The 23,261-nt window shown below is 43.8% G+C and overlaps 1 protein-coding gene across 1 annotated transcript in view; it reads left to right on the top strand.

The window, feature by feature from the left end:
- The first annotated feature begins 13,742 nt into the window (after nt 1–13,742).
- The window catches only part of ZDHHC8 (zDHHC palmitoyltransferase 8), an 82,801-nt gene continuing 73,282 nt past the window's right edge, over nt 13,743–23,261 (top strand). Inside the window, exon 1 of the mRNA XM_073675808.1 lies at nt 13,743–14,015. Within this exon, the coding sequence (XP_073531909.1) occupies nt 13,912–14,015 (104 nt within the window). The 5' untranslated portion in view covers nt 13,743–13,911. The remainder of the gene's footprint in view (nt 14,016–23,261) is intronic.

The following is a 23,261-nucleotide window of genomic DNA, read 5'->3' on the forward strand; positions in this document are numbered from 1 at the left end:
CTGCATTTGGGGACACTTTCAAAGTTTTCCCAATTTTTCACATTGACTGACCTTCATTTCTTAAAGTAATGATGTGAAGGTTTCACCAATTTAAGATACACTAGGTAACTGCTCTCCTCCAAATTAAAGATGTCCGAGTGCATGCAGAGAAGCTAATTAACCAAATCTGCTAATCTGGTTGATAAACTTCACTCAGAGACTGAACCACGCAAATGGCATACTTTATTACGTAGACATGGGGTTAAATAGCATTCTCCTTCTAGGTGGGATTAGTAAAATTTATTGCTCTTTTCTGATAACTCGGCACATTGTAATTTGTTCATCTATGTATCTCTTGCACTCAGTAACGCCTTAGGAATTCCGATGGGAGGGGTGAGTTCGTTTCTCAGCGCCATCTTTGCCAACTCAACATGAATCTCTCTGTTATCAGCCGTGCACATGCATACGTCATTCCCAGGAAATCATTTAGTTGTTCGTCTCTGCAAATTAGAACAGAAGCTGTTAGTTATATATTCATTAACTATTAACATAATCCATGTGCATATACACATTTGCATACATACATACACATAGATTATTTCATCATCTCTATATTGATTAGGAAATCTATTAAAAGAACCTAATTGATTTTCTATAATATATATATTTTACCTTGACAATGATGGCCACTCGTTTTTCTTTACTTAGCTGCTTTTTTCTTGCCATAATACAAATTCTAACAGTCTATTCAGTAGGACTATCAGCTGTGTATCCACCTGACTTCTGCACAACACAACTGATGGTCCCAACCCCATTTATAAGGCAAGAAATCGCACTTATTAAACCTGACAGGGCACACCTGTGAAGTGAAATCCATTTCCGGTGACTACCTCTTGAAGCTCATCAAGAAAATGCCAACATTGTGCAAAGCAGTCATCAAAGCAAAAGGTGGCTACTTTGAAGAACCTAGAATATAAGACATATTTTCAGTTGTTTCACACTTTTTTGTTAAGTATATAATTCCACATGTGTTAATTCATAGTTTTGATGCCTTCAGTGTGAATGTACAATTTTCATAGTCGTGAAAATACAGAAAAATCTTTAAATGAGAAGGTGCGTCCAAACTTTTGGTCTATACTGTATATATTTATATCAGATGGGGCAATGCTGGCACTGTTGATAGTTGTGCCCATCAGGCAGGCATGGTGGCAGCCTATACCCTGTGACCCCTGCAGGTCTGTACTCTGCACAGATCGCTATAGAGGTCGGTACTTGCTGTCAGGTGTCACAATGGAGCCAGTCATGTCAGGGATTGCTAGTTATGCAATTCCCTAGTACAGAGGGAATGTGACAGGAAGGGTCGCAGAGATGAAGGCAGGTGGCAGCAGAGGAGGGGGTGATCTGCTTGACATGTCCTGGGCCGGTACCGGCCAGATCACAGCACCGCTTCCGCCGGTGGTGCAGTGGGATTTGCACTCGCTCGCTGTCCGCCCACTGCTGCGAGGCTCGGGCCCAGCTCAGCAACCAGAGCGGAGGCCGCGGCCTGCGCCTCTCCGTGCAGCATCCCTCACTCCTTCCCTCCCTCCCCCGCTTGTTGTTGCGCAGTCGGAAATAAGACTCACCTGCCGGAGAAGAAGAAGCCGCAGCAGCGGTGCCGGAGAGCAGAGGCGGCCGCCTCTCAGGCGGTGGTGGTGATGAGCAGCAGCGTCTTTTGGCCTCGAACAGACATTCCCCTTCCTCCCAACCCTCACAGGGGACACGAAAGGACCAGAGCACAGGCAGTGGCTGGGGCGAATGAAGGAAAGGGAGAAGGGTTTATGAATGAGATGTCACTAAAGGGGGGAGAATGCTGGGCGGCCGGGGACAGTCAGCCTGGCTCTGAGCTCGTAACACCCCCCTCTCGCTGTTGCTTTTGTGTCCAACAGCTGGAATATAAAAACATAGTAGGTATACAAAAACACGTGAGTATTCGAATGCAACGTTGTGTCAAAATTTCAAAGCAATCAGTGAAGACCTTTCGGAGATTTAAGATTTTGAGCAAACGAACATTTACATTTTTATTTATATAGATTATAATGTTAACTATATAGATTATATATGTATTAATCAATAGTAGTTTAAAATATACATCTTCCAATATCAATGTATCCATAAATATCAGATACAATACTGATGATCCGTATGGGTTGTGATTTTCTGGTGTGCTCCCATAGACTTGAATAGGCAAATATCATCCGAAATTCGGCAGAGAATTAGTGCCTTCTACGATTTCTTGCACACATACATTCGGTCGTGTGACAAAACGGTCATCTGAACAGCCCTATTCAATAACATTGGTCAGCGTGCTGTACGTGTGCTAGACTCGAAAAAATTGGGTGCGCAAAGAAAAAGCAGATTCCATACGGATCATCTGCACTGCGGTACATTTCCATTATTAACAAAAAGGAAACTGTTTTTGGTCTGGTTAATTTTATTTACTAATAATCTATAGAAACAGGCCATATGGATGCTATACAGATGTAAAAACAGAGATTCAGATGACACAGTCATGAAAATACAGAAAAATCTTTAAATAAGGTGTGTCCAAACTTTCGGTCTGTACTGTATAAATTTCTGAGGAATGTATAGCCAAGTTATGTCTTTCTCAATCAATATATCAGAACACATTTATTTCAACTTTGAAAGCTCTATTAATGTTTAGAATATGTTTCCAATACTTAACCCCTATTTTGTAAGAGCGCAGTCTACACTGTGTTCCAAATTATTATGCAAATAATATTTTCTCAGATTTTTCCAAATTACCTATATGAATTGCAGTCATTGTAATTTTCCAGTCAAATAACTATTAGAGTACAATTGAAAAGTTTTTGTACAAACTGCCTATGATAACAGTATATTTAAAAAAAAATAAAAAACTCAAACTGCACTCAAAATGCATGTTCCAAATTATTATGCACAGCAGAGTTTTCAACCTTTTCATTTTAATAAAGAACAAAAAAATGGTCATTTTTTAAATTATAAGCATTAGCAGGTTATTACAAACTGAAATCAAACAGTTTTCAACTCAAAACTTTATTCTAGGTGATGTTACATTTGCACATAGGACCCCTTGTTCGAAAGGAGCTTCTGAACTCTCTCGTCCATTGAATTTGTCAGGTTTTGGATAGTTTCTGCTTTAATTGTTTTGCATGAGGACAGAATACCCTCCCAGAGCTGTTGCTTAGATGTGAACTGCCTCCCGCCATCATAGACACTCCTTTTGATGATGCTCCAGAGGTTCTCAATGGAGTTGAGGTCAGGGGAGCATGGGTGCCAAACCATAAGTTTGTCCCCTTTTATGCCCATAGCAGCCAGAGATGCAGATGTGTTATGTGCAGCATGAGACGGGGCATTATCATGCATGAAAATGATCTTGCTGCGGAATGCACGGTTCTTCTTCTTGAACCATGGAAGGAAGTGCTGTTTGAGAAACTCAACATACATTATGGAGTTCATCTTTACCCCTTCAGGGATCCTAAAAGGGCCGACAATCTCTCTCCCCATGATTCCAGCCCAAAACATTACTCCACCTCCTCCTTGTTGGCGCCGTAGCCGTGTTTGCATGGGGTGTCCATCAACCATCCATCCTCCACTCCATCCATCTGGACCATCGAGATCATTTCATGCATGATAATGCCCCGTCTCATGCTGCACATAACACATCTGCATCTCTGTCTGCTATGGGCATAAAAGGGGACAAACTTATGGTGTGGCACCCATGCTCCCCTGACCTCAACCCCATTGAGAACCTCTGGAGCATCATCAAAAGGAGTGTCTATGATGGTGGGAGGCAGTTCACATCTAAGCAACAGCTCTGGGAGGGTATTCTGTCCTCATGCAAAACAATTGAAGCAGAAACCATCCAAAACCTGACAAATTCAATGGACGAGAGAGTTCAGAAGCTCCTTTCGAACAAGGGGTCCTATGTGCAAATGTAACATCACCTAGAATAAAGTTTTGAGTTGACAACTGTTTGATTTCAGTTTGTAATAACCTGCTAATGCTTATAATTTCAAAAATGACCATTTTTTTGTTCTTTATTAAAATGAAAAGGTTGAAAACTCTGCTGTGCATAATAATTTGGAACATGCATTTTGAGTGCAGTTTGAGTTTTTTATTTTTTTAAAAATATACTGTTATCATAGGCAGTTTGTACAAAAACCTTTCAATTGTACTCTAATAGTTATTTGACTGGAAAATTACAATGACTGCAATTCATATAGGTAATTTGGGAAAATCTGAGAAAATATTATTTGCATAATAATTTGGAACACAGTGTAGAAGCAAGTTTCAATATCATTAGCAAGGTCCATCAGCAAACCTTCCGGCTTTTCACTTCCTGATGGCACAATATTATCTCATCATCATTACCTACAGAAGAAGGAACACGTCAGTGATTATGAGTTAGATTGCAATATTACAGCAGTGCCATATTGACATATTTGCATTATTAGTCTGTCAGACATTGGGGTGTGACCTGAAACCAGTAAGATCACAATTTCTTGTCTGAAATCCTGCAGGATGAGTGTGAGTTTCGTTTAGCGAAGAGGTTAATGACGACTATACCATTAACATTGAATCACTAGTATGTTGTGTAAGAAATCGTAGTTTACGTCTTTGAATGAGATGATGAACAGACAGTTTAGTGTACCGGTTAGGACTCACAATTGTTTGCTTTTTTTGTTAATAATGTGACTAGTGATGATCATCCATAAAAGGAGTTTCCCATAGGAATTATTAATTACCTAGTATTTTTATATTCTTAAGGAGGCCATATACAATACATAAGTGAGGGCTCAAACTTATAATTTTTGCGGAATCTACCAACAATCTAATACATATGGGGATGTCAAGACTCTGCCATGACAGAAGATGCCTAGGAAAAGTAATGTTAGGGATGTTGGTTTGCTCTCCTAGGAGATAAGCTTCCTTTAAAGGCGTCTGGCATTGGTTAATTTCTCTCCTCTATCGAGAACACAGTCACGCTCTGCCGTGCTGAGTGTGCATGTATGTGTGCAGTCACGAGGAACATGGTCAGCTGAACGCGCATTCAACCAAAATCCATCAAAAGTGTATTTCTGCCTTTTGGCTCTGTAGGTATGACTGTAGGATCCACGCAGGAGCTGTAGCACCTTTTACCATAATTTGGCCAGATCGCAACCAATTCAAACTAATGGAGATTCTGAGTTAATGTCAAACGAACTGAAAATTGGTAAATATATTTTATGTGTGGTGTCTTCTGGGAGACTATAGAAGGTTTGACACTTTAGAAAGAGAAGTGCTGGAGAAGGATGTTATCAATATCATGGATGGCAAGAAGAACAAACAGATCAATTTTGCAGCAAATCAAGCCAGACATGTCCCTCAAAGCAAGGATCACCAAGCTACGATTAGCCTACTTTGGACACATCATACAAAGACAGCAATCACTGGAGATGGACATCATGGTCGGATGAATAGAAGGTACAAGGCAAAGAAGACCAGCAACCCAATGACTTAATACTTCTCAAGATAAAGGCGGAGAAGACCCTCGTGGACCTATCTAGGCTGGACAAGATCGACCTTCCTACAGATCATTCATCCATCAAGTCGCCAGGGCTCAAGATCGATTTGAAGGCCGTTAAATGAAGTAATGGTGGAAATCTCTTTACAGAGGTTTCATTTAAGTTATATCTTCAGGAGCGTTTATCATACATCATAAACTCGCATTTGTCATTGCGTATCCTGAGTGGGACCACCCATAAGGCTGCATGACCACTATGCGTTTTTCAAGCGTTTTTGTCGTGGAACTTCCGCAGCGAAAACGCTTAAAAAACGCTTGGTAATACGTGCCCCATGGTCCCCAATGATAATCCGCATGTGTTGTGCACATGCTGCAGAAATTTCCGCTGCGGATTATCATTGCAGAAAAATCCGCAGCATGTCCATTAATTTTGCGTAATCGCGGCATAATTGCTGCCATTGACTTGCATTGAATCGCATAATATCCGCATGAGTACATGTGCACATATGGATATTAAGCGATTCAATGTGCGGATGGTACCCGGGTCTGGAGAAGAGGAGACTCTCCTCCAGACCCGGGTACCATGATACCTGTAGTTAAAAAATAATTAAAATAAAAAAAAAACATTATACTCACCTTCCAATTTTTCACATTGGATTTTTACTAAAAGGTTTTTATACCATTGTTAGGAAATAATCGAGTATACATCAATAGGGCTCATGTAGACGATCGTATAAATGAGACGTATACTGTCTAATTTTTAATTGGATAGCACACGGACAGCACACTGAATCATGTTATTCAAGATAAACGATTTTTTTTCTCAGTCCGACTCTCTGTGAAAAAATAAGATCATAACATGCACTACTTTCTTCCAAGTCTCAGATGAGACTCACCTATTCAAGTCTATGGGTGCATAAAAAAAAAAAAAAAAAAAAAAAAAATTGGATCCCACACAGAACATCCGTGTGATGGCCGATTCTTACAGATACATTTCTATTATAAACCTAGGAAACTGTATTTGAAGACGTACATTTTTAGTGCAAATGTATGAAAAAAAAATCACACAGATGTAAAAAAAGACGGAAAAACTGATGAAAATTAGGAAAAAAAATGGTCCGAGTTTTCTTAATGAAACGCAGACGATTTCTCATATGCTCATCTGCAGCCGGCCATAATCACATCTTTCATGTGATAAAAGTCTATATTATGAACCCTTAGTTGCTCCATGTGCCACTGTATGGCGTTTCCAGACCAGAATCGGTAATGCAAACTATTACTGTGAAACTCTTGCACTATGACCATTTTCCTGTGTTGGTACACATTTACTTCATCGGGAAGGATCACTTCTAGTTTTTGCTTACATTTCAAACATCTAGGGCTCTTTCACACGTCCGTGTTTCCAGTACGAGTGGTGACAGTTTCCACACGTACTGGAGACACTGACGCACGCAGACCCATTCAAATGTATGGGTCTGCGCACATCTCAGTGTGTTTCCACGGACCGCGTGTCCGTGTGCTCCACGGGCTAACATGTCCGCACAGTCTGCAAAATGTCTCACGCTGAACAGACAGATGACATCAGTGTGACACGGACCGGCGCCTGGGAATCAGTGTACACGTAGCGTTGTTCCCAAGCGCCGGGTGCTGAACGCTGCCCTCATCATGGTCCCGTGATCAGCACGAGCAAGGGATAACGTTGAGAGTATTAGTCTGCTCCCGCAGTGTCCATGTGTAAAAATAAGAATAAAATAATAAAATCCTGATACCAGTCCGGAGATGTCTCCCTCTCTAATTCTCTGACCGCTGTCGCCGAGGAGAATGAGCCGATCCAGCGAGCGGGGCCCTGCACTGAGCAGATCTCACTGAGTGACAGGACACTGCTCCTGAGCTCAGCTCCAGGGCCGCTCATTCTCCCGGGTGTCAGCAGTCAGAGGATTACAGCGGGGGACATCTCTGGACAGGTGCGTGTAAGGATTTTATTATTTTATTCTTATTTTTACACAAGGACCCTGAGGGAGCAGACTACTACTCCCAACATTGTCCCTTGCTGATCATCATGATGAGGGTAGCGTTCAGCATCCAGCGCTTGGGAACAGCGCTAACTGTGCACCGATTCCCAGGCACCGGTACATGTGCTCCTGATGCGGCACACGGTTGCCACACACGGACTCGGATATCTCCGGTACTGGATAAATCAGGACATGTGAAACCGGCTTAGGGTAAGTTCCCATGAAGACTATTGGGTGAGTTTCTGATGTTGCAGATTTTCTGCAGAATTTCTGCACCAATTAGATTACTTGCTTTTTTTTTTTTTTTCTTATGCTCATTTTTTTCTGCTTTGTTTTTCGTCTCCTTTTGATATGTCGTGTTTTAACTAAAACTCCTTTGTTTTGGACACTTCCTGTTACTTAGCTTTTCTAAAACGATCAATAAAGTCATGTGTGGATTACATGTCTTTTTATTTAGTTTAAGCTGCATTTTTTCTATGCGCATTTTCCTCATCTCATTCAAGTCTACGGGGTAAATCTGCAAATACGATGCATATTAAAGAGCAAGAGAAATGCTGCAGATTTCAAAAATCGCACTGCAGGCATGAGATTTAATAAAAACATCCCATACAATTTGCTAGAACTGTAATACCCTGCATTTTTTTGTGCATATAAATTTCCGCTGTGGAAAAAAAAGCACCAAATAGTCAACGTGTCAAATAAATGGCCTTTATTTGACAAGTATTTCAGCAGCAGAGTGTAGCTGATCCATATGATGATAAGACCTATTGTATTATGAGAAGACTCATCCTTAGGCTATAGTCACACAAAGTTTTTTTTTTAAGTGGATATTTCTGCCTGAAAAAAATCAATATCTAAAAAACGGCTACTAAAATACTCCTAGTTTCTGGCACTTTTTTTGCAACATGCATTTTTTACACTTTTTTTCCCCCAGAGTTTTTTTAATGCATTTTTATGATAATATGACATGTAGCAAAAGTATTTGGCACGATTCTACTGCAAAAACCTTGCCAAAAAGCCCAACAAAAACCATGGCAAGATAAGCAGGTTTTGCTGTAGTTTACTCACGAAGAACGGGCTAAAGAATGGACATGATGCACAACTACACTAATAGGTGTTTTCTCATTCAAATGAATGAGATTGTTTGCAAGCGGATGTGAAGCTTTTTTTTTTAACCCTTTCGCAACCTTGGGTTTTGTCGTTTTTGCTTTTTCGTTTTTTGCTCCCCTTGTTCCCAGAGCCATAGCGTTTTTATTGTTTGGTCAATATGGCCGTGTGAGGGCTTATTTTTTGCGGGACGAGTTGTACTTTTCAACGCCATTACTAGTTTTACCATATCATGTACGGGAAAAAAAATTCCAAGTGCGGTAAAATTGCAAAAAAAGTGCAATATCACAGTTGTTTTTTATTTTATTTTTTTACCACGTTCACTGAATGCTAAAACTGACCTGCCATTCTTATTCTCCAGGTTATTACGAGTTCATAGACACCAAACATGTATAGGTTCTTTTATATTTAAGTGGTGAAAAAAAATTCCAAAATTTGGTAAAAAAAAAAATAGCGCCATTTTCCGAGACCTGTAGCGTCTCCATTTTTCGTGATCTGGGGCTGGGTGAGGGCTTATTTTTTGCGCGCCGGGCTGACGTTTTTATTGATAACATTTTGGGGTAGATCCGATGTTTTGAGCGCCCGTTATTGCATTTTATTGCAATTTTGGGGCGACCAAAAAACGTAATTCTGGCGTTTAGAATTTTTTTCTCGTTACGCCGTTTACCGATCGCATTAATTCTTTTTTTATATTGATAGATCGGGGGCGATTCTGAACACGGCGATACCAAATATGTGTATGTGGGGTTTATTTTTTATTATTTTATTTTGAATGGGGCAAAAGGGGGGTGATTTAAACTTTTATATTTTTTTTAAAAAACTTTTTTTTTTTCACTTACTGCATGCTTAAATAGTCTCCATAGGAGACTAGAAGTAGCAGTTGTCTGATCGCCTCTGCTACATACAGGGGACAAGCAGGTCCCCTGTATGCAGCAGAAATGGTCCTGTGCTATGAGCGCCGACCACTAGGTGGCGCTCATAGAGACCAGATCATGACAACCACAGGCGTCTGCTGCAGACCCTGGGTTGTCATGCACGCCCATCGGCGACCCGCGATCACGTGACGGGGTCGCCGGTGGGCGGGGCTTATGACGCGCTTCCAGGAAGCGTGCGTTAAATGCCGCTGTCGGAGATTGACAGCGGCATTTAACAGGTTAACAGCCGCGGGTGGATCGCGATTCCACCCGCGGCTGTTGCGGGCACATGTCAGCTGTAAGAATCAGCTGACATGTGCTCGGTTCAGTGAGGGCTCAGCACAGCAGCCCTCACTGAACGGGCAGTACGCAAATGTGCGTACTAAGACGTCATGGGCTCTAAAGGGGTTAATGTGGATTCCACGCCAAAATCCACATCTATTAGGGTACGTGAACAATAACTTTTCCAGGTGGGTTCACTCTGTAACCCAGTTGCAAAAGTGCTAGGTAAACGCTAAAAATGGACAGATGAATTCCTATGTAAAAACGACTTGCTGTGCCCATATTCAATATTTTATTTATCTATTTATTTTACTCACTTATATAACACCATTATTTCCACAGCACTTTACAGACATTATCATCACTGTCCCCATTGGGGCTCACAATATAGATTCCCTATCAGTATGTCTTTGGAGTGTGGGAGGAAACCGGAGAACCCGGAGGAAACCCACGCAAACACTGGGAGAACATACAAAGTCCTTGATGATGTTGTCCTTGGTATTTTGATCTAATTTTAACTGCTTCAGGTTTCCAAAGCCGCAGCCAAGCAAAAGAAGACCTGGCCATTCTTCTGGTGACTTCCGATTAGTGGCAAATGTTGTAGTGAAAGAAAGTCCTCAGGAAACATCCAAAGAGATGCAAAAAAGAAAAAAACTCTTCAGTACTAAAGACGCCAGGGTGTCCTGAAAAGTCTTCCTCCTGAAAGGCTTGCCTGTCTAAAATAAGTTGTATGCTCGTGTCGCGCCCAGGGGATGGGGACGACTCGGTACCTGGGCCTTTGCCTGGTTTAGGGGTGTCGCGGTGGTTGGCTCCCGGGCCCGTACCCTGGGGTCACTCTTGAAAAAGGGGATTGGAACTTGTATAAAGTAAATAGTTTGTGACGCCACCTGTGGTACCTGGTAATGATTACCAGCGCTGCTTCAGACCTCCAGGGGTGTTGGGATGGCAGCTGAGGTGTTTCTGCTCGCACTGCATCTACCAGATCAGGGGTTCAGCTCTTCCTCAGATATGTCAGGAGCGCTTGACAGAACCCCGCTTTCTTTATGTTCCTAACTAGACCGACTTCCCGCGCTGGGTCTTCTCCCTCCTGCCCTGCGCTTCCCACACACAGTCCCGATTGGGTGCTCTGAAGTCCCTCTGGGCAACCTGAAGTTCCCGGACCTACTTGACCCTCACGGTGACTAGGATGAGACTGTGGCGACTGCACCATGGAAGTGCAGAAGCCTCCGTTTTTTCCAGCCGAGACCTGGAGTAACACGGCTGGTCCAGGGGCCGGTCCCCTTCTTGCGGCCTGATCCCTCTGACACCGGGCAGATTCGGGGCGTACGGGTGCCGTCCTGCACTCGCCGTACCCCCTGGGATCCTTTCTATAGAATGGAGCCTTCCTCCTCTGCTCCCCTCCTGGGCCTCTGTCACTAGGCCCAACTTGTGGAGTAGAGCTCCTAGCGAGACTCTGCTCCCTGACTGTCCTCACTCACTCCTCTTACTGACCTCTCCTGCCACCCTAAGATGGCTTCCCTTTATATACCTCCTATTATGGTGCTCCCCTGTTCTGCATCCTCCACCCACACCCACTACTGGTTCCCCCTACCTTTGGTTCCCCCCACTCCAGCCAGGGACAGGGCTCAGCAGGAAACACAGTGCATATTGCCCTTCCAGCCAGCCTGGAGTAGTGTAGTGTTGAATGTGGGTGTTGGGGTTCCGGGCAGCACTCCCTCCTTACCTGAGAGAAGGAGACACCACACCTCTGGGTGAGGTGCAGTACCTCTGTGGCGACTGAACCCTCAGGGGCGCCACACTCGTACCCCAAGGCTGTGTGCACGCCGAAAACTCAGCAGAACCGCCGCAATAATTGTACACAATGCACAGCAATGTAACAATGACTTACTGCGCACATGTTCCATCTTTTAACAGCTTCATAGTTCGGCGGAAACCATAAAGTGGTTGAAAGAAATAGCACATATATTCTAAGAGCAGCTTCTGACAGCAAACAGTAAAAATAAATAAAAAAAATCAACAGCAGCAAAACCGCCAACAAAACCGCCTCAAGAAAAAAAACGTGGGTCTTTCCTGAAAAGGAAAACCTTTAAGACATTGTGTGCCTCCAGCCTTAGTTATGGGCGCACAGAGGTTTTTGAGGAGGTTTTGAAGCAGAAACTGATCATGAATTCCAAATCCTCCTCAAAAACTTAGTAGTTTGCATCCAAAAACTGCAGAAAGACTTGGTGTGCACACTCCCCTAAGGTTGGTTTTTCAGCAGGATCTTGGAGCAAATCCACTTTAAAATCCTCATAAAAAAGTACCCATTGAGGTCTGTGGAAGAAACATGCGGGTCACAAATACGACACCGCCCACATTGCTGGTACCGCTGCCACACATCCCCAGCCAGTTCCAGCTGTGTCCAGTACCGCTGCCTCCCATCCCCAGCCAGTGCCAGCTGTGTCCGGTAATGCTGCCTCCCAGCCCCGGCCGGTGCCAGCAGTATCCGGTACCGCTGCCTCCCATCCTAGGGTGGTGCCAGCAGTATCCGGTGCCGCTGCCTCCCATCCCCAGCCAGTGATAGCTGTGTCCAGTACTGCTGCTTCCCATCCCCAGCCAGTGCCAGCTGTGTCCGGTAACACTGCCTCCCAGCCCTGGCCGGTGCCAGCAGTATCCGGTACCGCTGCCTCCCATCCCCAGCCAGTGCCAGCTGTGTCCAGTACCGCTGCCTCCCATCCCCAGCCAGTGCCAGCTGTGTCCAGTACTGCTGCCTCCCATCCCCAGCCAGTGCCAGCTGTGTCCGGTACCACTGCCTCCCATCCACGGCCAGTGCCAGCTGTCTCTGGTACCGCTGCCTCCCATCCCTGGTCGTGGAAGCAGTGTCCAGTACCGCTGCCACCCATCCCAGGGCGGTGCCAGCTGTGTCCAGTACAGCTGCCACCCATCCCCAGCCAGTGCCAGCTGTGTCCAGTACCGCTGCCTCCCATCCCCGGACGGTGCCAGCAGTATCCGGTACCGCTGCCTCCTATCCCAGGGCGGTGCCAGCTGTGTCCGGTACCGCTGCCTCCCATCCCAGGGCGGTGCCAGCTGTGTCTGGTAACGCAGCCTCCCATCCCTGGTAGAAGTGTCCAGTACCGCTGCCACCCATCCCAGGGCGGTGCCAGCTGTGTCCGGTACAGCTGCCCCCCTTCCCCGGTCAGTGGAAGCAGTGTCCGGTACCGCTGCCTCCCATCCCCGGTCGGTGAGCAGTGTCCGGTACCGCTGCCTCCCATCCCCGGCTGGTGAGCAGTGTCCGGTACCGCTGCCTCCCATCCCCCGCCGGTGGCAGTCCTCAGCAGCGCTCGGTGAGGATCTCGGCGGATCCACCTTAAGGCGCCGCTCGCTCTCTCGCCCACTCTGTCTCTCGCTGTCTCTCTCTCCCTCTCTGTCAGCCTCGCTCTCTCTCTCGCCCTCTCTGTCTCTCCCTCTCCGTCTCTCTCTCTCCCTCTCTGTCAGCCTCGCTCTCTCTCTCGCCCTCTCTGTCTCTCCCTCTCGCTGTCTCTCTCTCCCTCTCTCTCTCCCTCTGTCTGCCTCGCTCTCTCTCTCGCCCTCTCTCTCCCTCTCTGTCTCTCTCTCTGTCTGCCTCGCTCTCTCTCTCGCCCTCTCTGTCTGTCTCCCTCTCTCTGTCTGCCTCGCTCTCTCTCTCGCCCTCTCTGTCTGTCTCCCCCTCTCTCTCGCTGTCTCTCTCTCGCCCTCTCTGTCTCTCCCTCTCTGTCTGTCTCCCCCTCTCTGTCTGCCTCGCTCTCTCTCTCGCTGTCTCTCTCTCGCCCTCTCTGTCTGTCTCCCCCTCTCTCGCCCTCTCTGTCTGTCTCCCCCTCTCTGTCTGCCTCGCTCTCTCTCTCTCGCCCTCTCTGTCTCTCCCTCTCGCCCTCTCTGTCTGTCTCTCGCGGAGGGCCGGGCTCGGGGTGGGATTTCCTGTACGGCAGGTCAGCTGTTCTCCTGTCTGTCTCCCCTCCCCGCTCACTCGCTCCCTCCTCCGTGGATCGTGCGGTCAGTGCCCCTCTCTCCCCCTGGTGCCTCTCTCTTGGGATCTGACTAGTGATGTGTAACCTACAGAATGCCCAGCAGCACCGGAAAAAGGTTTAAACCCACTAAATACATCCCCGTGGCCACCGCCGCTGCCTTACTAGTGGGATCCACCACTTTGTTTTTTGTTTTCACGTAAGTACAAGCTGGATGTGCCCGGGGCTGGCGGGGGGCTCTGCTGCGGGTGGGGCAGGGCAGCTCGGCTGGTGACTGCAGAGAATGGAGGTCTCCGGGCCTTGGTGGGCATCCTGACTGCCAGTCCTGTGCTAGGCCCAGAGACAGGGCACCATGTCAGTATATGGATGTATGGCTGCACTGTATATGGCCTATTGTTCCTGTATGGACGGCCCGTGTTGGGGGAGGGTGTGGGGGGCACGGGTTATTATAAGCCAGGCTTCTGATGCTGCACGTTTGCATTAGTCTTGCTGGTGAAGCAGTTGTGCTCAGGCTCTGGATCCTCTGCTGGGGCATAGACATGACCCCTTACTGAAGGGCAGGGGCACCCAGGCCAGGTTGGCATGAAGTGTGGATAAGATGGTTGTGCCCACATCTACAGAGCTTGTGATATTCTGACAGCTTCAGGTGCCATCATGTAACCTGGCACTGTGCTGTGTGCAGTGATTGCCTGCTCTGACTAAGGACACCGCCATCACCGCTGGCAGATGTGGCGCTGGCATTATTTTCTGTCTTTTTTTACATGATTGTATATTATGCACCGATATAACCAGCTGCCCAGTGTTACTATGCGTCTTCACCGGCCGCAATATCTACCTGATCCGCACATCTGTCTGTGTACTTGTCTGTCTGTCTGTCTTCCATGGTGGATCCTCTGTGATGTTACTTACTGTGCATCTCATTACTTGGGACTGATAACTTCTGTCATTTGCTTTACTCTACCAGGGTCATATAAAGGATGCCAGCTCGTTCATTACTGGCCTTGAAGGGCACCAGTTGTTTTCCTAGGGCTGTGGCATTAGTATGTGTATATAATAAAGCGTAATGAGGTTTATTTTATGACCTGCGCTACCTAAGCTCCATACAATGGGTGTCTTGTTAATTGATAGACAACAGCCCAAGGCCTCATTCAGACATTTGTTTTCTTTTTACATAGGAGAGAAAAAAAGACAATTTTCATCAGTTTGCTGGAGTTAGTTGTTTTGTTTTTTTTTGTCCATTTTTCTTTTTACTATCAGCTTTTTCTGTTTTTCTTGTATGTGAACAGCAACAAAGTTTCCCATGCTTCTCCTGCCAATTTAACAGACAAATCCAGACCGCACTCAGACCTGGATGGGCAACTTTGAGCCACAAATGGGATAAAAAATTTTACTTCTCAATGTTTTGTTTACGCCCAATCAAAATGAACATGACAGTACCCACTAGAGTCTACAATCAGTAAATATACCTGAAACCTGGATGTCTGAATAAGGCTTATAAACCAGTTCAGACTAGCGTATATTCGGTCAGCATACTGTCTGTATGGATAGTACACTGACCCAATAATAACCGGTGTGACCGAGTACATCAGTGATTTCTATCTGCACGCAAGACGATGATCTCTGAAAAGAAAATTGCTGCATGCACTGGATTGCTCCATTATACAGACTAAGTCAGTGCTTATCAATTCCAGGCAACTCTCAGTTACTGAGAAATCAGTGTTTGAATTGATATGCAAATGAGGCTGAAGATCTACAGCAGATCCGGATCCTCTGTCACTTCATCTCTATTCCCTGCCCAGCGCCACTTCCTCCTGCTTGACTGACAGCCTCTATGCAGTGTGACTTCAGGAAAAGGAGCCGTCAGTCAAGCAGGAGGAGGCTGTGCTGGGCGGTGAATAGAGCCGGAGTGACAGAGGCTTCAGATCTGCCATAGCTATTTACATATCAATTCAAACACTGATATGTTAGTTATGGAGGAACATGTAAAGGTATTGCTGAACTTGTCTTTGAAAGAGCTACATGCACATGTAAAATGTCTTGGAGGGTGATATCCTGCTGACAGATTCCCTTTAAGGTTTAAAGAAAGTTATTGACATGCAAATATTTTTTTTTGTGGGGGAAGAGGGGGTGTGGGGTGGTCTGTTTGTGTTTTTTTTTTTTTTTTTTTTTAATGCGGCATGCTTAGGGGTAGAGCTCTAACCTCTAACTTCCAAAAGCTTCCCTGTGGAACATTAAAAAATGTCAAAAAATATAGTTTGTTCACAGGAAAAAAACAATCATTTATAGATGCTAAAAATTAGTTGGGTTGCTTTCTCGTGCTATTCTGATGTCGTTTTTGAAGTGTGTACTTGTAATGGATTTAAAAGAAAAAATAATCTTTTCTATGTACTTCTTCCTTTGTAAGCTACTCCTGAGATTTGCTTAGAAACCTGCATCAAAACTGCAACTGATCAAGCACTCTTAGACCATGTTCACATGATGAAATTGTGCAATTTTTCGGAAATGCGCTAAAGACCTGTTGCTTTTGGAAAATCTGTGCAAAAACTTTTCAGAATTCCATTATGTGAGCATGGCCTTTTTGTACTCCTTATTAGGGTGTGAACACGAGTAGTGACTATTAGGCTACGTTTACACGACTGTGTATTCTGTCCGAGTGCAGTTCTTGGTGGGGGAAGGGGGAATGAGATATTATGTGCATGTGGACACCATGTCTTTTTTAGGCGGAAACTGCCTGAAAAAAGTCAAAATCCAAAAAACGTTCAAAAGAATAAACACATATGTAATTCTATGTAAAAACAACTTGCTGTGCATATGTTCATGGTTTTAAAGTCTTTTAACCTCTTCAAGTTTCTAAAATGCCAAATTGTAGAATAAGTTACATGTCCATTCTTCTGGCGTTTTCCGCTCGGAAGACACTTTGTACTTGGCAATATAAGTCGATAGGAAAGCTCAAAAGACGGCTGGACGACAACCGGATGATGTTTTTGGAGCATTTTGCCATAGTTTTTGTTTAAATAAATGCTAGTGGTTTCTTCATTATTCAGTGGAGTAAAAAAACGAATGGAAAATAGCAGTAAATAAGACTGCACAAAAACTATCCAAAAAAACACTCATGAAAAAACTACTGAAAAAAAAAAAAAAAAAAACCCACAAAAGACACTTCAGGGGAAAAAAAAAACTCCATAGTTTCCTGAAGCTTCTTCTGCCTGACACTCGCCAGGTTAGGCTAAATTTAAAAGAAGTGTGCACATACCCTTAACCGTGGTTTTCAAATACTTGTCTGTACACACAAAGTCGTTTTTCTGAGTTTTCTGAACAGAAACTCTTAAGTTTGAGAAGTTTTGAGACTTGGAGATGGATTTGTAGAGTTTCTGCTCTGTAAACTGTGTGCAGATAGCCTAATTTTGTGGTAAAATTGTACGTGGACACGGTTTCAAGCTGCATGCTGGCTGTTATATGTCCTTACCTACAATACATTAAGGGTGTATTCACATTATAGCTTTTGCAGTTTGGGAAACTTTAGCAAAATCTCTGACAATACTGTGATGCTTGAATAACCCTCCCTGATGCAGTTTTTTTGCTTCTAAAACTGGATGTGAGAAGTTATAATGTGGCATTAATCAACCACTTAATGGTCTTTATTTTCTTTACTTATTAGAATGCGGTAATCCTGATGTATTCCTTAGGACGCAGTCAGACGGCGGTATAACACAGACGACGACCGCATCTCAATGCTCGGACTGGCCGGCGGCTATCCCGACCCGAGCGTGACTGCTGCGTAGAAATACATGTTATCACGCTTGGGTCAGGAGAGCCGACTGCCAGTTGGAGCACTGCAATGTGATCGTCGTCCATGTTATACCGCCGTCTGATTGCGCCCTTACAGAAACGCACAAGCTTCACTACACAAAATAAGGCTAGGGTCACACCACTGTCTTTTCTCTTTGAGAGAATTGCATCGATTTTGCTAATAATGCTCTGATCAAAGTTTGATCACAGTGTGATCCGATTTTCTCGGAAGAGGATAAGATGGGAAAAGAACCTTCTCCATCTTCTCTATTTTGTCAGTCTGTGAAAATCAGACTGCACTCAGATGTCAACCGAGTGCAGTCCGATTTTTTTCCCCCATGGGCTCATTGACTTGCATGGATGAGTGTGATACGGATATCGGATGCAAATCGATATCACTGACCCATTCAAATCTATGGGTGCGAGGAAAAAATCGGATGTCGCAGGATGGCATCCGATTTTTACGGATACATTACAATTCTGTAACATAGGAAACTGTAACTGGTCCTGTAAATGATTAATAGCTGATACTGTAAAAAATGGATTGCACATGGATGACAAGTGAGAAAAAATACATTGCACTTTTCTGGATGAAAATCGTACCGATTTTTTTTTTTTATACTGCCGTGTGACCCTAGCCTTACATGCCCTTTACCCAGGCCTGCTCCATAGTGATGCCACTGTATAATATATATTATTACACAGCCAAGTGTCCAGATTGTGTTCACTGTCCTTGTCTTGTATTAATACCCTTCCTTCTTTGGGATGGTAGTTTCGGAGTATGTATGTGATCCTTGAGTGTCGCCTGCTATGGACAATGTAAGGTATTTGCTATTGAAGTGAAGTTTGGTCCCTAACAGAGGTTTGGGGGGCAGTTCAGTGGACACTCAATAATTCTACATTAGCAAAACTTGTATTAATAGTTTTTTTTACCTCTAATTTAGATTTTGTCAGTATTAGTTTTCCATTTTTTACTTGTTAGTACTCTGCAGGTCTTGGCTTTTTGTACCAGCCAACAGGGCTGTGGAGTCAGTAAGCCAAACCTCCAACTCCTCATTGTCCACGACTCCGACTCCCTCATACAAGGCTCATGTGTAAGTGATAAATTTACTGTAGCACAGATTCATCTCAGCTAAAAGTCTAGACCCTTAGATCATGAACAGGACAGACATTTATAGGACGTTTCATAACTTTCCCAAATTCTTATGAAAAAAATATTCCCCATAAACTGCATTGAACTACTGTACCTAATTTATTATATATTTTAGGAGTCAGAGTTGGTCCATTTTATACCGACTCCGACTCCACCAAAATGTGCTCCGACTCCACAGCCCTGCCAGCCAACAATGATTATTTTTAAGTCTTGCTACTTTTGTGTTTGACTCTGTGGAACGTTTCTGGATGATACGTTGTAGTCTAATTACTGCAATTTGGTTTTTACAAGGTTTGCTTCTTGGCCTGTATGGAAGAATTGATTCCATGTTCTGGATTCTGCACTGTACAATCACTAATGTCATAATGGCAAGAGTAGAATCCACCATGCAGCCAAGTTTTAGTATAGAAAGCTCAGTCTTTATCGAGCAATATTGGGGTTCTGAGTACTTAAGGGGTTTCCATTTCAAAAATAGGGACATAATTTTTTTCTTCTCGCAAGACAAAAAATACAAATTGTGGAGTACTGTTCTCCCCTAGAAACCTCCCCCGAATCCTGTGGCTCCAGGGGATCCGTGTGGCAACGCACAGGCTCCAGCACACAGATAACTGAATTCAAGTGAAATTCCTTTGTAGTTTGGTCACTTAGCTCTGTAATCCTACTTTTGACAAGGAAGTTAACCAATATACCTTGAAAGTGACTTCATATGTTCCGACAGGACCAGCACATGCTATAATTTAGATGCCTTCATTATGAATCTTGTCGGAATCCATTGATCAGAGTGTTTCTGATGTTAATTCTCGGGTGTAGTTCGGTAATTATGATTGTCAAAACTTAAATACCGTACATAGAATCAAGATTAAAGTCTGGCATGCCTCAGTCAGTGAGGGATATTTAGAGTTTGGACTAGCTTTCAAAGGGGGTCTTGACATGTGTTAAAGGGGATTTCTGAAAGCTGTACTGTAAATTTTCATATATTGCTTTGTTTCTTTTACTTCTTGATTTATATTGTCTTCCAGATATAAGAACAATAAGTACAGCATTTCACATATAAAGTGTACCTAAAAGGAAGTCAGAGGGTATAGCAGATAAGAATTACAAAAGTCCTTTACCAGGAGGAAATGGATACAGCAATAATAATCATTTAAGAAGTGGGCAAACAAATACAGTCCAATGTAAGGAGACTGGCACCAGATTTTTGCCATCTAACCTGAGAGCAGCATGATGTAGGGGCAGAGACCCTGTATTCCACAGTGTGATGCTTGCAGGGCTGCTTGTTGCAGTTTTGATAAAATTAATGATTGATCAGCAGGAGATTATCACTAGTGAATCTGCTGCCATTTTGCCCTCCATATTCATGAGCTTTGTATAACCATGCCCAGATCACTGATTTGGCAGTTTTCTGCCTATGCACGGTGTACTGAGAAAACTGCCAATCAGTGAGGTTATACAGAGGTCAGCATTCAGAGATATGATAGATCTGCAGCAGAGAAAATAGTGATTTTATAAAAACTGCAACAAGCAGCCCAGTTAGTCATACATCACTGGAATATTGCACTACATATGCTGCTCTCAGATTGGGTAGCAAAAACCTGGTGACTGAATCCCTTTTAATAAGTGTCTTAACTGGTGTCTCAGGTGAGCAGTATTGGGCAAGTTATATTCCTGGGAACTAGTGATGAGCGAGCATGTTCTGTTAACCCTTTCGGCGAGCATGCTCGGGTGCTCGCCAAGTATCTTCAGCGTGCTCGGGTGTTATGTTTGAGTCACTCCGTGTGCATGATTTGCGACTGTTTGAGAGCTTTATTACATGTGAGGAATGTCTAAGAAACAGGCATTCCTCACATGTATTAAAGCTGTCAAACAGTCGCAAATCATGAGCACGGAGTGACTCAAACATAACACCCGAGCACACTGAAGATACTCGGCGAGCACCTGAGCATGCTCTTAAATCTCGAGTAACGAGCATGCTCGCTCATCACTACTGGGAACGCCATTGAAAACACATAAACATGTGCACGTGTATGGGGAAGTTGAGAGCTGAATGTCAGGCAGATTGCTATTGAAGATGTATGGCAACTTTTAGTCCGAAAGTATAGATCAGAAAGGAATGTATTATTAAGAAAGATGGTAAATGGTTGGCAGTCTCCAGAAACTAGGACAACAACTGGCTCTCTAAAGAAATACTAGTACAACAATTTGTCCTCTAATGGCATCCTACTCTCCCCACCTTCTGTATCAGCCAGCCACATAGTCTGGCATGGCATTTCCTTGGTACTAATGACAGTAACTAAGGTTTGCTGATCCACATCACCCTTTCAGCCTCACGCACCAATCAGTTATGCAAGGTTTCTCAGCGAACATATTGTCTATTTATGCTTTTAAAATAACGATTAATTATCTATTAAAGCTCCTGTCACTCCACTGCCGCCTCTCCGGCCTTTGTTGAAAGGGTGACTTATCATCTACAAAATGTGGCTCCTGTAGCCAATCACTGGCCTTGGTATGACTAAGGTGGTGGAGGGAAATGAGCCGGTGTGCCTTCTTAAAAATATCCAGGGACTCCAGAGCTAAATGGCTTTACATCCATCAGACATTTTTGGTGGGCCTGGTAGGCTCCTCGGGTTTGGGGACTCCATAGGTTTTGTTAGCTATGCTGAGAAATTTTGCATGACTCTTGTAGGAGTAGAAGATTACAAGACAAGTGGATCTGGTTAATGCAGAAGGTAGGGAGTAGAATGCCATTAGTGGCTGGGCCATGTTCATACTAGGCCTCGCAAAGTCATCAAATAGAGATCTCTACTTGAAAAGTGACCTACATCTACTTGTTTTTTCCATATTTTTACTACAACCGGAAATAAAGGTGTAAATGAGAAGTTTAGAAAGTACAAGCCAGCGAGCGCTTGTAGTGCATTCTGTAATGAAACATCGACTTTGGAATGGGTGACAAGAATCGTCTTTGTTTTTTGTATATGGCATCCGGTATACAGAACAGTAAAATTATTCGGAGTAATGAAACTAGTTGGCTTTTACCACCTGTTTATGTCAGTCACAAGCATTTTGTTCATTTGTTCCTCTTCTGAACCAATTGTGTAATTTGTAAAGCTGCATTCTTTATCAGGCATCCTACATTATTCACTTTTTTTGTGAAGTTTTTTGAAATTTGCTAGTTTTACATCAGAATATTGTGAAATGAGCATTACAACATGATCTGGATCTCTATCATTTTGTATTTCTATAGCTCTCAATATTGGCCTGATTTTGTAATGATCCGATCTCTGCTGTTTCCACATAAACATTTTCTTTTAGGAATATTGCCATATATTAATGAATCAGGTGTTCAAGAACACGAAGATGTTCAATAATGATGTTGAAGTTGTGTTTTTAGAAAATGGCAATATCTCTTTAATTTATAATAGGGTAATTTTTGTAGGTAGTTATAATGTTGCCTATCCTGTAAGTGGAAACATTCATAGACTTCCAGAGATATCTTTCTGGTAGCCTATAGACCTGGGCTGCACCACCTGTGGCCCATGATGCCATTCTGTGTGGCCCCCAACCATCTGGTCACAGACATCCTTGTCTGTGTGTTGCAGCTTAATGTAACTGCGAAGGCAGAGGAAAGAAGAGTATTATATGGCCATCTCTGTGTCCCCCATAAATATTAGAATGGGTTCTCTTGAGCCCTGTTTGGCCCTCCACAAAAGTGTATCTGAGTTACAGGTAGCTATCAATGGAGTGATTCAATACGACAATTTGGCACTTACACCAGAAAATGTTGTCCATTCCTGATATAGACAGAAGCTACTATGTCACTATTTTACCTATGAGTTGCCGATAATTTACATAATCGTCTTATCAGATACACAGTTAGGTCCAGAAATATTTGGACAGTGACCGAATCTTCTTGATTTGGGCTCTACATGCTACTATTTTTTATTTCAAATTAAACAACTGAGATGCAATTTAAGTGTAGACTTTCAGGTTTAATTAAAGGGGTTGAACAAAAATATCCTATGAAACATTTAGGAATTGCAACCGTTATTCTACAAAGCTTCCCAATTTCAGGGGCTCAAAAGTATTGGACCAATTAACTTTACCATAACTTCACCAAACACTGGGATTCCTCCTTTGTGCTGCTTTGCCTTTACTTGCAGCTGACTTCAGTTGTTGCTTTTTTGTGGGTCTTTCTGCCTTAAGTTTGGTCTTAAAAAGGTCCACTACTTATTCATTGATGACCTATCCTTAGGATAAGTCGTCAAGGTCCATCACCCGGCACCCCCGGCGATTAGCTGTTCTTGTTGTCAGCGGCCGAAAGTGCTCAATTGCGGAGCCGCTCCGTCTTCGGGTAGTGGCCGTGGCATGGTACTGCACATCTGCCTCCTAATGATTTAACGGAGCATCTCCGGCCGACGGCCACCACTGCAGAAGCCGAGGACAGCTGACCGGCGGGGGTGTCGGACCCCAACCGATCGGACATTGATGACCTATCCGAAGTATAGC

The sequence above is a fragment of the Phyllobates terribilis genome, unplaced genomic scaffold, assembly GCF_046119375.1.
Source record: "Phyllobates terribilis strain yellow unplaced genomic scaffold, ASM4611937v1 Scaffold_1__5_contigs__length_1240528914, whole genome shotgun sequence".
NCBI lineage: Eukaryota > Metazoa > Chordata > Amphibia > Anura > Dendrobatidae > Phyllobates > Phyllobates terribilis.